Source organism: Sander vitreus, chromosome 21 (assembly GCF_031162955.1).
Source record: "Sander vitreus isolate 19-12246 chromosome 21, sanVit1, whole genome shotgun sequence".
Classification (NCBI taxonomy): Eukaryota; Metazoa; Chordata; class Actinopteri; order Perciformes; family Percidae; genus Sander; species Sander vitreus.
The window spans coordinates 15,396,855-15,411,069 of record NC_135875.1 but is presented as its reverse complement, the minus strand read 5'-3'; the positions used below and the strand labels follow the sequence as shown (position 1 = coordinate 15,411,069).

General features: G+C 41.5%; 2 protein-coding genes across 4 annotated transcripts; both read left to right on the top strand.

Moving 5' to 3' along the window:
* Positions 1-971: 971 nt before the first annotated feature.
* On the top strand, positions 972-5,209 carry LOC144536532 (retinol dehydrogenase 13-like). Of its 2 annotated transcripts, none has more exons than XM_078279724.1 (7): positions 972-1,154; positions 2,162-2,280; positions 2,393-2,548; positions 2,641-2,745; positions 2,846-3,058; positions 3,174-3,275; positions 4,725-5,209. In XM_078279724.1, the coding sequence occupies exons 1-7, from the start codon at positions 1,090-1,092 to the stop codon at positions 5,006-5,008; spliced, it is 1,044 nt and encodes a 347-aa protein (XP_078135850.1). In that variant the 5' UTR covers positions 972-1,089; the 3' UTR covers positions 5,009-5,209. The 2 variants fall into 2 exon arrangements, with proteins under 2 accessions (XP_078135850.1, XP_078135851.1); XM_078279725.1 differs by lacking the exon at positions 972-1,154 and adding an exon at positions 1,248-1,365.
* Positions 5,210-8,850: 3,641 nt separating this feature from the next.
* Positions 8,851-13,453, top strand: decr2 (2,4-dienoyl CoA reductase 2, peroxisomal). Of its 2 annotated transcripts, none has more exons than XM_078279828.1 (10): positions 8,851-9,051; positions 9,736-9,837; positions 9,996-10,064; positions 11,006-11,057; positions 11,162-11,297; positions 11,647-11,771; positions 12,081-12,174; positions 12,254-12,358; positions 12,663-12,851; positions 13,093-13,453. In XM_078279828.1, the coding sequence occupies exons 2-10, from the start codon at positions 9,737-9,739 to the stop codon at positions 13,125-13,127; spliced, it is 906 nt and encodes a 301-aa protein (XP_078135954.1). In that variant the 5' UTR covers positions 8,851-9,051; position 9,736; the 3' UTR covers positions 13,128-13,453. The 2 variants fall into 2 exon arrangements, with proteins under 2 accessions (XP_078135954.1, XP_078135955.1); XM_078279829.1 differs by having other exon boundaries at positions 12,663-12,915.
* Positions 13,454-14,215: the final 762 nt, after the last annotated feature.

Below are 14,215 nucleotides of genomic sequence, written 5' to 3'. Positions count from 1 at the left end.
CATAAATGATTTCATCATTAGCAAAAGGGAGAAGGAAGAGTGCCTACATGAGTATGACTATGTAGACAAGCAGTATTACTAAAAGCATGTCAATACAACAATAACATTTTAACCCTGTTCCAAACACTCTGGCTTTGTGCAGGAGAGACATTTTCTTTTCACTTAAAAAGAACATGTCGGAACATGTCATAAGTATTGAATTGAAAAAGGCTGCTGCGTACAAAGTTCTACAGCTCCCAGCCCTCACACCTCCAGGCACTGGTGTGACCCTCCACAGCAGCCTGTCTGTCTCATCCCTCTGCCACTTTCACTCTTTCAGTCTCACCTGGCTCCTTAAAGATAGAATGACTTTCTTACTGCAATCACAACAGCAGAGTCAGTTTGTATCATTTTTTCACAATCCAAAAACAGAAAAAGCAATTTATAGTCACATCACCCTCTCCCACTCAGTCATATATATATATATATAGTCCTCTCGTTCTCTGCTGACTCGAAATCCTCCTATAACCGCCCCACCAAACCAACCCTGATTTTGTTCTCATGGCATTTTTATTTCCAATACGTGATCACTTAAAGATTAACTTGGTTAAGATTATAGTTACATTTTTTCATCAGGTTGCCTCTAAGTTTTTTTTAATCATAAAAATAACACATACAAACATGTGTATTTATGTATATATAAAGGCCTACATATATATCTCAGAAGTAAAAGCAACCAACCAAATTAATTGTAAGGATGTTTTCTAAAGAGTCCGTTCTCTAGATATAAAAAAACACTCTTCTTACAGTATCCTACTTCTTTTAAACGTTTTTATTGTTTACAATTCCCACGCAACAATGTTGCAAAAAGTCATTTATTGCTTGTTTTGGTGTACGTTTAAATTGGGACTACATTTCCCACAATGCTACTGGGGTTTTTGCTCCTCGCGGTTGGTTAGTAGCATGGATGTATTAGTAGCAGTAGATGACGCTAAAAACATGCGCGCGTAACCTTGTGGTACTGTCAGTAGTGTTGTCAAATGAGCTGGAGAAACAGTTATTAAAACCATTATTGATGGTATATTTTCCGGTCAGCATTATTCGCAAGTCATGAGCAAATATATATTACCAGTTTCTGTTTTTGGAACAGTGTTTGGAGCTGCTGTTTTACTGAAGTGAGTAATAATATGACGTACGGTCACTGTATCAACTATATTTTACACCATGTGTCACCTTTGCTGCTGCTGCTGCTGCTGCTACGCTGTTAGCGTTAAGTTCAGACTAAATGTTGGACAATGTTGAACGCCCAAATGTGATGTTTAGGTGTTCAAAACCTTGCTCTTGTTGTGCTGGATTAAAGGGATCCTAATTATGTCAAGTTATTAAGTAAGTATATATGGTGACATCATACAAACATAGTTACGACCTAACTAATCAGTTCGTATTGTGATTTAGTGCCGCATATTCCCAAACAAATTAAATAACATTTTTATTAAATAAGTACACAAACCAGTTTACACACAGTAAGTCCGGAGTCTTTTTGGGGCCCATAGAGTTCTGGGGCCGTGTTCCAGTTGCCTGCTTTGCCCACTTGGTAATTTAGCCTTATTAAGAAGTTACTTTAGGATAAACAGTAGGCCTAATGTAGACTTATAACAGGAGCTCTCTAACGTGCAGCTAAACATCTTCCTGAATAAATTAATTTGGCTGATTCATGAATTTAGGTTTGAGGGCTGTTAAATTATGTGCACGTAAGGGATAATGCCCAATGAGGTGTCCATTATCATGAATTAATAGACGACGGGGAGGCCAGGACTGTCGGACGCGCGTCCCTGTTACTATGGTTACTCATTTTAGATACAGGCTGATACTATGTAGCCAGCGCATTCATTTAGAACGGTGAACAGAAAAGTTTAATGGAACTACTTAGTAGGTGTCCTTTGTCAGGAATTAATGGACACTCTGCAGCCAATCAGAATCGAGTATTCACCCAGAGGTATAAAGGTATGATAACCTACAATTGTTTGTGGCACAAGGTCCACAAAATCAAAAAGTCGAGTTCAGGTCCATTCGGAGCCAAGCAAGAGAGACCGATCTGAGAAATGTTTTGCCTAGTCGTTTCGATGCTGAAATAGAAGGCATGCTTAAATAAGATGGCACTGAACTTTAATTCTTCTCATAGGAACCATGTAACCGGAGGCCCTTGTCCCAGTAAGGCTACCATCAAGGGGAAGACTGTGGTTATAACAGGAGCAAACACAGGCATTGGGAAAGAGACTGCCCGGGAACTGGCCAAGAGAGGTTTGGAGAAACTATGACTCTGATTTGGTGCAAAAAGACACAATATATAAAATCTTCAGCTGTTATTTTTGCTCTCAATGACACACTCTTTTTCCCATTACGGCATCATCAGGGGGTCGGATCATTATGGGATGTCGGGACATGGAGAAGTGTGAGACAGCTGCAAAGGAAATAAGAGGGAAGACCCTGAATCCTCACGTTTACGCGTGTCAACTCGACCTGGCCTCTGTGAAGTCCATCCGAGAGTTTGCAGAGAGAATCAAACAAGGTAAGGAAACACTTAATTCTCACTCACTTCTCCAGTTATGTGTTCAGTTATAGAAATACTCAGTATTGAATCTTATATTTATTGTCTTGTAGAGGAGGAGCGTGTGGATGTACTCATAAACAATGCAGGGGTCATGAGATGTCCAGCAGGGAAGACGGAAGACGGCTTCGACATGCAGTTTGGAGTTAACCACTTAGGTACTTAAATTAAGACCGACAGTGGTGTCTGTTTACTAAATTATCTTTACATTTCTAAAGAATTCACTACCTGATTCTGATAGTTTATGTCTTCATCCAGGCCATTTCTTGTTGACAAATCTTCTGCTGGATAAGTTGAAAGAGTCCGCCCCCAGCAGAGTGATCAACCTGGCCTCACTTGCCCACATCGTTGGAAAGATTGACTTTGAGGACTTGAACTGGGAGAAAAAGAAGTTTGATACCAAGCAGGCGTACTGTCAGAGCAAGCTTGCCAATGTTCTGTTCACCAGAGAGCTCGCCAAGCGATTACAAGGCAAGTCTACTGGCTGTTGCATATGTGGGCATGTGTGGGAGGGAGTACGGCCTATGTTCTTGTTTGTAATTGGCCATTGGATATGTATTTTTAAACAATGCCGTGTGTGTAACAGGCACAGGAATCACGGTGAACGCTGTGCACCCAGGCGTTGTTGCCACGGAGCTGGGGAGGCACACTGGTCTGCACCAATCACAGTTCTCCAGCTCTGTGCTCAGTGAGTATCCTGCTTCCTTATTGGCTTCTGAATTTAGAGAAATAAATTAAAAAAAACCTTACCTAATGCATATGCAACAATTAGCTTAGTGAATTTTCTGTTCTTATCTACTTGGTCTGTATAAATAAACATAAACTGACCGCATTTCTGTTATGAAAAGTTTCCTAGCCACAAAATTAACTTTTAAACTCTGAAAACAGAACTGAACCAAACATAATTACAACTGAAGAACATTCACTTTAGCTTTCCGACTATGCTTTTTGATTTAAGTGTATCTTTTTGGTTTTTAGGCAGAGGAAGTATTCCCATCCTTTACTTGAGTAAAAGTCACAATACCACTGTTATGGATATAGGGTTCTAACTGGAGCCACAAACCACCAGGAAACAGAGATTTGCATTAATAGTCCATTTTATTTTCCATAAAATGATTTAAGTCCTTTATTGCATGTATGATGATTGCTGTGGTTCTAAATAAAGAAGATGCGGAAATACTACATTAGCCACTTTGAAAATGGTGCTTACATAACATAAGTATCAAAAGTAAAAGTACTTAATGGAGAAAAAATGACCCCTGTGAAAATTATATATTTTATATTCACGATGCATGAGTAAGAAGCATTTTACTGTTGTAGTTGGTTGAGGTTTTTAACTATTTTATATACTGTTGTTACTGTAGTTTCGTCTATAACAATACAGCTTTGTATGTTAAATCTTAATGTGTAAATTTGATGTAGCTGTCAAAAATGTAGTGGAGTAAAAAGTACAATATTTCCCTCTGAACTGTAGTTTAAGTATAAAGTGGCATTAAATGAAAACATTTCGGTAAAGTACAAGTACCTCAAAGTTTGAGGGTTTGCTTCATAAATTCAAAGATTTTAGTTTTTTTTTGCAACTAGTTCAAGAGCATGTAATACTTAATAATACTACACTAAACTCTCCCAAGTCACTGTTACAAGGTTTTCCCTCCACAGCTACGATGTTCTTCATCATCACCCCAACCAACGATAGAAAAATTATATTACAGGTCAAGTAAAACCTGTGAATTATGAAATCAAAGTACTATGCTACCAATGTTGTCGCTGATACACCTTCTCATTACTCATTCTGGCTGTCAGTGAATGTACATGTTTGTTTTTTTATTATTTTCTTCCGCAATGAGTATTTTTTTTAATTACATGCTCTCAGAGGTAATAAAAATCCTCCACCGTGGGGAGAACTGCATTTGTTATTGAGCTCAATGAAGAAGATAATAAAAATCCACAATGCAACGTGTGCCAGATTCAGATATGAACAAATGTAATTGGTGCAACAACATGAATCCAGTTAGTACTTGACATCGGCCAATTCATTTAATAAAGTATTCTGATAGGATCTGAAAGATAGTTAAAACATGGTATGCCTGCTGAGATTAAACCAGCAAACAACCTGTGGTGTCCACCCCCCCTACAGGTCCATTTTTCTCCCTGTTGGTGAAGAGCCCAGAGCTGGGGGCCCAGCCAAGCGTCTACCTGGCAGTGTCCGAGGAGATGGAGGGGGTGACGGGAAGGTACTATGATGTGATGACAGAAAAGGAACCGGCGCCACTGGCCCTGGATGAGGAGGCAGCTCGCAGGCTGTGGGAGGTCAGCAGCAGGCTGGTGGGTCTGGAGGAAGAAGGCCAATCCGGCAAGTCAAACCCAACAACAGAAGTCCAGAGCAAAGCTGCACAGACAGTCCCAGTGCTGAGACACTGACAGAGCCCAGGACCAGCTGTTAGTGCCTGCTCTGCCCCAGCAGGGGATAATGGACCTTTTATGACTTGAGCTGTGCCACTCTCATTGGAACAATTAACTGTCTGAGTCTGTGAGTCTTGTTGTCTGTATTAAGGCAGTCTTTTGTACATGCCTTTATGTTCCTGCATCAGGACATTTTCTTTAAAACATGTTTAACAAGCAGCCTTTGACAATGGACTGTTTTTTCTCTCTCTGTACAGTAGTTACAAAAGCTGGAATTCTTATCCATATTTACTGTAAGTTCACATTGAGAGTACTGGAAATGGGTTTTATTGTTGTGGATTCAAGCAGAAAATGCTGACAGTGCCATCTGGCTGCTAGCATCAAAATACAGACTAGTAGTTTACTCTTTTATTTAATTTTTTATTTGTTTGTACAGATCACGTGTACATTACTGCTGACCATTTATCTAGGTGTGCAGTTGTGTTTTTAGATTTGTGAATCTTTTTCTTTATGTTGGAAGCTTTTGATTTAGTATATTTAAACCAGGTAGGAAAGTCTGTTTGCAGACACTTGGAAATTGTTTGACTTTGTTAATCCGTTCTGAAAGCATGATCTGCTTTGTTAACAACAATCTGATTTGTGTTAATATTGCATGATAATTCAGTGATTCAGATTTCATTAGATTGCAATGCAATCAGTCAGAACTTACAACTGCCTATACATTACAATGAAATTAATAAAAAGGTGAGGGTAGGAACAAAAACTGACCGGTAGATCGAGAGCTTTGCCTTCTGGCTCAGCTCTCTTTTCGTCACAACGGTGCGATAAATTGAATGTAATACCGCACCTGCTGTGCCGATTCTCCGACCAATCTCCCGCTCCATTGTCCCCTCACTCGCGAACAAGACCCCAAGGTACTTGAACTCCTTCACTTGGGGTAAGGACTCATTCCCTACCTGGAGAAGGCACTCCATCGGTTTCCTGCTGAGAACCATGGCCTCCGATTTAGAGGTGCTGATCCTCATCCCAGCCGCTTCACACTCGGCTGCGAACCGATCCAGTGAGTGCTGAAGGTCACAGGCCGATGATGCCATCAGGACCACATCATCTGCAAAAAGCAGCGATGAGATCCCCAGCCCACCGAACTGTAACCCCTCTCCACCCCGACTACGCCTCGATATCCTGTCCATAAATACTACAAACAGGATTGGTGACAAAGCTTTAGCCCTGGCGGAGGCCAACTCTCACCTGAAACGAGTCCGACTTACTGCCGAGAACCCGGACACAGCTTCGCTTTGGTCGTACAGAGATTGGATGGCCCTGAGAAGGGACCCCTCACCCCGTACTCCCGCAGCACCTCCCACAGTATCTCCCGGGCACCCGGTCATACGCCTTCTCCAGATCCACAAAACACATGTAGACTGGTTGGGCATACTCCCAGGCTCCCTCCAGGATCCTTGCAAGAGTAAAGATCTGGTCCGTTGTTCCACGACCAGGACGGAATCCGCATTGTTCCTCTTCAACCTGAGATTCGACTCATCGACCGAACCCCTCCTTTCCAGCACCTTCGAGTAGACTTTACCGGGGAGGCTGAGAAGTGTGATACCCTGTAATTGGCACACACCCTCTGGTCCCCCCTTTTTAAAAAGGGGAACCACCACCCCGGTCTGCCACTCCTTAGGCACTCGTCCCCAGACTTCCACGCAATGTTGAAGAGGCGTGTCAACCAAGACAACCCCTCCACACCCAGAGCTTTAAGCATTTCTGGACGGATCTCATCAATTCCTGGGGCTTTGCCACTGTGGAGTTGTTTAACTACCTCAGCAACCTCCACCAGGGAAATTGATGCCAATCCCCCTCATCCTCCAGCTCTGCCTCTACCATAGAGGGCGATTAGTCGGATTTAGGAGTTCCTCAAAGTGCTCCTTCCACCGCCCCTATTACCTCCTCAGTTGAGGTCAACAGCCCCATCCTTACTGTACACAGCTTGGATGGTTCCCCCGCTCCCCCTCCTGAGGTGGCGAACGGTTTTCCAGAAGCACCTTGGTGCCGACCGAAAGTCCTTCTCCATGTCTTCTCCGAACTTCTCCCACACACGCTGCTTTGCCTCTTTCACGGCAGAGGCTGCAGCCCTTCGGGCCCTTCGGGTACCTTGCAACTGCCTCCGGAGTCATCTGGGATAACATATCCCGGAAAGACTCTTCTTCAGTCGGACGGCTTCCCTGACCACCGGTGTCCACCACGGTGTTCGTGGGTTACCGCCCCTTGAGGCACCTAAGACCCTAAGACCACAGCTCCTCACCGCAGCTTCAGCAATGGAAACTTTGAACATTGTCCACTCGGGTTCAATGCCCCCAGCCTCCACAGGGATGCACGAAAGTCCGCCGGAGGTGTGAGTTGAAAGTCTGTCGGACAGGGGCCTCCTCCAGACGTTCCCAATTTACCCCGCACTACCCGTTTGGGCTTACCAGGTCTGTCCAGAGTCTTCCCCCCACCCCTGACCCAACTCACCACCAGATGGTGATCGGTTGACAGCTCCGCCCCTCTCTTCACCCGAGTGTCCAAAACATATGGCCTCAGATCAGATGAAACGATTATAAAATCGATCATTGACCTTTGGCCTAGGGTGCTCTGGGTACCAAGTACACTTATGAGCATCCCTATGTTCGAACATGGTGTTCAAGTTATAGACAATCCATGACTAGCACAGAAGTCCAACAACAAACAACCACTCTGGTTTAGATCAGGGAGGCCGTTCCTCCCAATCACGCCTCTCCATGTGTCTCCATCATTACCCACGTGCGCGTTGAAGTCCCCCCAGCAGAACTATGGAGTCCCCAACTGGAGCCCCATGCAGGACTCCACTCAAGGTCTCCAAGAAGGCCGAATACTCTGAACTCTTGTTTGGTGCATATGCACAAACAACAGTCAGAGTTTTCCCCCCACAACCCGCAGGCGTAGGGAGGCGACTCCTCTCGCCCACCGGGTTAAACTCCAACGTAGCGGCGCCAGCCGGGGGCTTGTGAGTATCCGCGGACAATGCAAATCTATTTTCATAATGAATTGGAATGATTTTCATACTATATTATACTAGATTAATGAAAGCTAATAGTAAGAAAGTAAAAAAACACACATTCAAAACATAAAACATAATGAAAAAAGGTCAGAACACCGGAAGGTCATTTTGAAGTTAACCCACTTGTTAAAACCTGGTATAAAATCCAATTACAATTTATTCTAATGTTCACTTTTAAGTGCACTTCTGCTTTTTCTCTTGTTTACTCTTGCCTCTTGATAAACAAATCAAGTTACAAGAGCACTCACTTACATTTCTGATCCTCTCAGACCTCTGAGCACAAAGAAGAATATCCATCCCAAAAGTAATTGAGGGATCCATTGCATAGAGCTTTTTTCAACAGTAAATCCCAGAGTACAGATCAATAAGGGCCACTTTCTGCACTAATGCACACTGATCAGCATCGGCCCTGAAACTCTAAACCCTGGATCGTTTATTTCAAGGTTGGTTTACCAGTGGAGACCCTTGCTGGTGCAATCCTAGATGATGTAGATGAGCAACAGAATCACTGGGTTCTCCTTTGCTCTCCAGATTGTCAAAGACCTTACAGTCCCTAGGACATGATGCTGTGTATAGTTTCCCTTTCTGGCATGAATCAAATCAATCCTGACCTCTAACATCTAGTGCTCACAGTATTATTATTATCTGAATTATCCTGCCTGATTTGAAAATTCTTTCCTCTAATTACATTTTCTCTATTAAACAAATGAGAATAAGTTTGGACAGTTAGATATTTGTGCTCTTGAACACACCCCGACCGGACTTCATTGCCCATAATGCATCGTCAAAGAACGACGAAAAAGTCCAATGTACAAAAGTTCCTACTGAAAAGAAACACCTAATGGGTGAGGAATAAATGTAAAGGTGGCTCGTCCGAGTTAGTTAACGTTACGTGCTTCGTGTGAAGGTCGCGCTTCACCAAAAAGGAGTTGGACGGTTCTTCTCTTAGCGCTACAAAACTACAGTAGCTTGTTTTTCTCAGAAGGTAACGTTAATACGACAGCAGCCAGCTAACGTTACTTGCCAACTGAACTTCACTGCGCAGTCCTGGCAGTCTGTGGTACACTACTAGCTAGCTGTAGGAAGCAGAATACTCAGAATATGTACATTGATAGACAAGATAACAGAAACACCCTACAGTATGGTAGGCCTGTAAAGAGTGTCAGTTACACTGAGAGTCAGTGTTGTGAGGCAAATATCTGAAACAACTTTCTACCATCATGAGCTCTGCAAAATAACTGTCTTGACAACTCACCTATAAAATTGCGACATCACTTAGTGCTTCTTTACATGACGTCTGGACAGTTGCTGCCACTGTAACTGTGATTTATTTTGAAATTCTGTAATGTGGCACGGATTGAAAATCATGACAGCATATGCACAGTAATGCTTCAGAATGTAAGAGTAAAAATTGGAGTTTTACAAACAATGACTGAAAGACAATACAAACTACCTTTGTAGTTAGTATAGAGGATCTTTGGTTGAAGTTCTGACAATCCTGACAAAAACGTATGTTATTAGCTTCACCAGCTGTTGCAGAGGGCTATTTTAATGTAAGGTGTTTCTGTTATTTTGTGCAACACCTGCATGTATAGACCAGTCATTTAGTACATTGGGATCATGGTAATGCCAGTGTGCTAGCATCTAATTAACATGCATTATTTATCAGTATGGCAGAGCCACAAAGAAAAGGAGAGCTGCTGCCAGAAGATGTTGGCACAGATGACTGCCTGACTTCGTACACACACATCTACAGTCCAGATTTACTAAAGTAGGCATCAAACAAGTGCTTTTAAATGTATTTCTTAATGCCTGGTGTGTGATCTTATTGCTTTAATGCATTCACACAGTAAATACACGTTGTTGACATGCTTGTCACTGTAATAACTTCATGAAGTGACCTTTGAGGGTTTGCTCTTTATTTTTCAGAGATCAGGTTGCTTTTATCACAGGAGGTGGATCTGGAATTGGATTCAGGATAGCTGAAATCTTAATGAGGTGAGAGGATTACCTGCTTGTTTCTCCATAACATGCCCAGATCTTGCAAAAATATCAGACTATATTTAGTCAAATTTCACTCCTTTTATTCACAGACATTGGTGCATGTATAGGTAGAATAAGAATAAATGCATACAATCGATGCTCTGTCAGCATTGTGTCATTACCGTTACTCTAAAACAGTAAAATGTGGGAGCGAGATAGTACATTGGTGTACTTTAAACCTTCTGGTTGTGTTATCTGACAGTGAGACTTTCATCATTTTGCTTGTGTGACAAAGTTGAAATAGTTCAATAATTTACTTATGTGCCAGAAATAATTGATCTTTTATCAAAATCAGCGGGACACCTTGTAACTGCATCTGTTGCTGCTCTCTCATGTTGTGTGCCTGCGGCCTTTTATCACATTTCTGACCTTGCATTCACTGTCTCCTGTCCCTCACCCTCTATCCTACCTGTTTCGTCATAAGTTAATCATTCTGTCTTTCTTTTAGCACTATTTATGCAAGCATTACGTATTCATGTTCTAATCAACACAATACAGCATGTGCTCCTAGTAGCCCTGTCACGATAACTAATTTTGTTGTGTTTTGTCTCAGAAATTATTGCGATAAATGATAATATTGTCGTTCTGAGACCATTTTCATCTAATATAATGATAATGGCATAATAATGCAGGTACACCTTTTCAAAGATCAATAAACTTTTATTTCTAAAGAATATTTAACACTGGAACTGGAAGACATTTTAAATATCCACAATAAATGAACAAAACAATCAAAAACAATAAATAAAATGAAATTTTTTCCGGCCGCAATAATTTCCATTTAAAAATTATTGAGCTGATTTTTATTTATCATGCGATTAATTGATTTATTGCATATTGCGACAGGCCTAGCTCCTAGTATTGTTAATGTGTTATTTTCTTACCTTTTCTTTCAGGCATGGCTGTGACACAGTGATAGCGAGCAGGAACTTGGACAAGCTCAAAGAGGTGATTCCTCTTACATCATTTCCACAACCATAAATCATATATCTTACACCATAAGTCAATGTTAATGTATTGGCCTCATGTAATTTGATTGTGTGTCTCACTAGGCATCTAAAAAGCTGTCTGCAGCGTCAGGACGACGCTGCCTCCCTTTGTGTTTAGATGTGAGGAAGCCTGAGAGCATCGCAGCTGCTGTGGATGAGACGCTGAAAGAGTTGGGCCGCATAGACATCCTCATTAACAGTATGGGACCTCTTAGAAACAAGACTACATTTATGTTTTCGTGATAATGATTATTGATTTTGTGGTTGGAGCTGTGCTGCACACATTCCCACACACTCTTCGTCATTACACAATGCATCCTGCCAACATAGGTGCAAAATACATTTTAGGTTTCTGTAGGGTGAATAAATGCAAATGTACTTTACACAAAGGTCCAGTGTGAAAGGTTTTGGTTTAATCGTCACATTTTCTGATGCTGTAGCTATCTTTGTTTTCTAACTTTGCACCTTAGTACATGTACCACATAAATAATGCATTTATCCGTAGCTTTATTGGCTTTGGTTAAAGTCACGGTTGCTGTTGTTGACAGATGCTGCTGGAAACTTCCTCTGCCCGGCTACCTCACTCTCCTTCAACGCCTTCAAGACAGTAATGGAGATAGACACTATGGGTACATTCAACACCAGCAAGGTGGTTTATGAGAAGTGGTTCCAGGTACAGTACATTCTCTGTCTGTGTGGTACAATATGTCTCAATTCCAAGTTAAGGAGCTATAAGTAAGTTATCATAGCATTGAAATAACGATAATACCATATCTACAGGAACACAATTGGGTTATTGATCAATCATTTTTAAAATAAGATTCACTCCCTGCAATTCACTTTGGTCACTAAAAGAGCACAGTAAAGATCAGAGATGACTGAATACCTTGTCTCTAAATGGGCTTTAAACTGCTGCCTCTGCGCAGATTTGATTATAAACCCATCAAACTGATTTTAAGTCTCCCATCATTTTTGTGTGCAGGATCATGGTGGCAACATAGTCAACATCTCGGCAACACTTGGATACAGGGGGCAGGCCCTCCAGGTGCATGCTGGCTCCGCTAAGGCTGCAAATGGTAAGAGCTGTTTTGCTGCTATGTAATGATATGAAAATTTGAATCAGATTACTCAGTGTTGCCTCTCCTGTCCCCCCAGATGCCATGACCAAGCACCTGGCTGTGGAGTGGGGGCCCAGTGGGGTGAGAGTCAATACTGTGGCTCCAGGTCCTGTCTCTGGCACAGAGGGCTTCCGCAGACTGGGTAAAGTCTTAATCTAAAGATATGTTAGTTAACTGCCACTCAATGCAAACTTGACCAAAGCGGAGAAAACATAGACAATTCAAATGTATGAAAAAAAGAATTGTAACAATTACCACTTTTCTATAATTAATAGGATTAAATAAGATACAGATATAATCCTAAGGACATATTTGGAACATGGCGGATGGTGCTCATCTGACAGGGCTATGGGGTTCAGCCAAAAAAACATTGGGAACCACAGATGTACGGTATGACTGTGTAAGTATCTGAGCATGGTTTTTTTCTCTTTCTTTTAATGCCTCAGGTGGTCCCAGAGGGGAGGCTGCTGGTGCATTCCAGTCCATTCCTTTACAGCGAGCAGGCAACAAAACCGAGATGGCCCACTGCACTCTTTTCTTGGCCAGCCCGGCCTCCTCCTTTGTGACTGGAGCCATCCTGGTGGCGGACGGCGGAGCGTGGCTGACATCAGCCAACGACGTCTCAATGCTGTTGGGTATAGCCTCCTCTAAATCCGCTAAACTCTGAACAGGGGCTCTTCTGTCCTCCTCCTGACCCAGGTGTGTAGGAGGAGGTGCAGCTTGAGGTCCATGTTGACAGACATTATGACTGAGAATGGGATTGTGCTGTGCATTGTGTCATCTCTGATTTAGCGTTGTAAAGTTAAAATATTGTTTTAATGATGGGAATATACTATTACCCACATTAATCATTTTATCTCTCTTATTTTCTTTCAGGTTATTGGTCATCTGAAAAGAAAAGAGACAAGTAAATCCTGAAAACAAAAGAGTAATTTAGGGTCCAACTGTGCTGATATGATACATTTACAGTATTTGTGGTTTATCTCACCCACTGTTCCTGTAAGACTGGGTTGCTAAGTGGTTGGAGGAGTTGAACACTGACCTACTTATTACTGTATTATGTGTTTACAATCTTAGTAATGGATCAAATTATAAAGCAATTCAGAGAGTTTTCACCCATTACAGTGCTGTGTATTGTCATCATGCATTTCATGTATAGTAATGTTTATCACATGCCATTTAATGTGATTTTTCAGTACCTCTCATTTATAAATAAAACATTTATAATTTCCATTAACTATGACTTTTTGCATTTACTATTGCAAGTTATGTATTTTTGCTAATGTCTCTGTGTTGCCCTCTGGGTGCTGTTTGACTGCCACAAGGGTGCATTTGCCTTGATCACTGAAGCTTGGATTGAGGAGCAGATGGTTTTTAATTCAATAAAATCAGTGGTTTGCTACCTACCAAGTTGATTAAAGAAAAATACGACATAGTATTGTTACACAAAAATGTTAGATTTTTCTAAATTTTCCAATTTGTTTTTTTCTTTTGTTGTGAAATATTGCATACATATATAGATTATAATGTGTGCTAAGTGATAAAACACAAAGTTTGGGATCCATTGGATTAGATGAGCAAAATACAGCAACTGCATATCGGAAGAAAAATAAATACCTCAGTAAGTCAGATGGGGGCGCCAAAACATTACAATTGCAACCATTTAACAATTACTATTTTTCTCAAAACAATAAATATCTGTCCACTTGAGTTCTCCAACTATTTAATATTGGTTTAAATGTGATTCTATATCAACTGTTGAGTAGTTAATGAAACAGTTCTTCAATTGGTAGACCTGATGATTTCAGACACACATCTACCCTGCTGAAGTGTCTTTGAGCAGGACACCCCAATCCCTGTCAGTTGAAATCTTCTCTAGCTGACCCTGAACTTTAACATCTGCTTACTTAAAATGTGTGTGACAATGTTTTAGATAGTATACATGGGGTTTGTGCACAAACACAAATCATAAGGTCCCATTGATAACTGCTATGAAGCC

Coding starts and splice junctions, on each gene's coding strand:
- LOC144536532 (XM_078279724.1), top strand. CDS start 1,090: ATGAGCAAATATATATTACCAGTTTCTGTTTTTGGAACAGTGTTTGGA. Junction 2,746..2,845: donor GTTTGGAGTTAACCACTTAG/GTACTTAAATTA, acceptor GTCTTCATCCAG/GCCATTTCTTGTTGACAAAT. Junction 3,059..3,173: donor GCTCGCCAAGCGATTACAAG/GCAAGTCTACTG, acceptor TGTGTGTAACAG/GCACAGGAATCACGGTGAAC.
- decr2 (XM_078279828.1), top strand. CDS start 9,737: ATGGCAGAGCCACAAAGAAAAGGAGAGCTGCTGCCAGAAGATGTTGGC. Junction 10,065..11,005: donor ATAGCTGAAATCTTAATGAG/GTGAGAGGATTA, acceptor CTTTTCTTTCAG/GCATGGCTGTGACACAGTGA. Junction 11,058..11,161: donor ACTTGGACAAGCTCAAAGAG/GTGATTCCTCTT, acceptor GTGTCTCACTAG/GCATCTAAAAAGCTGTCTGC.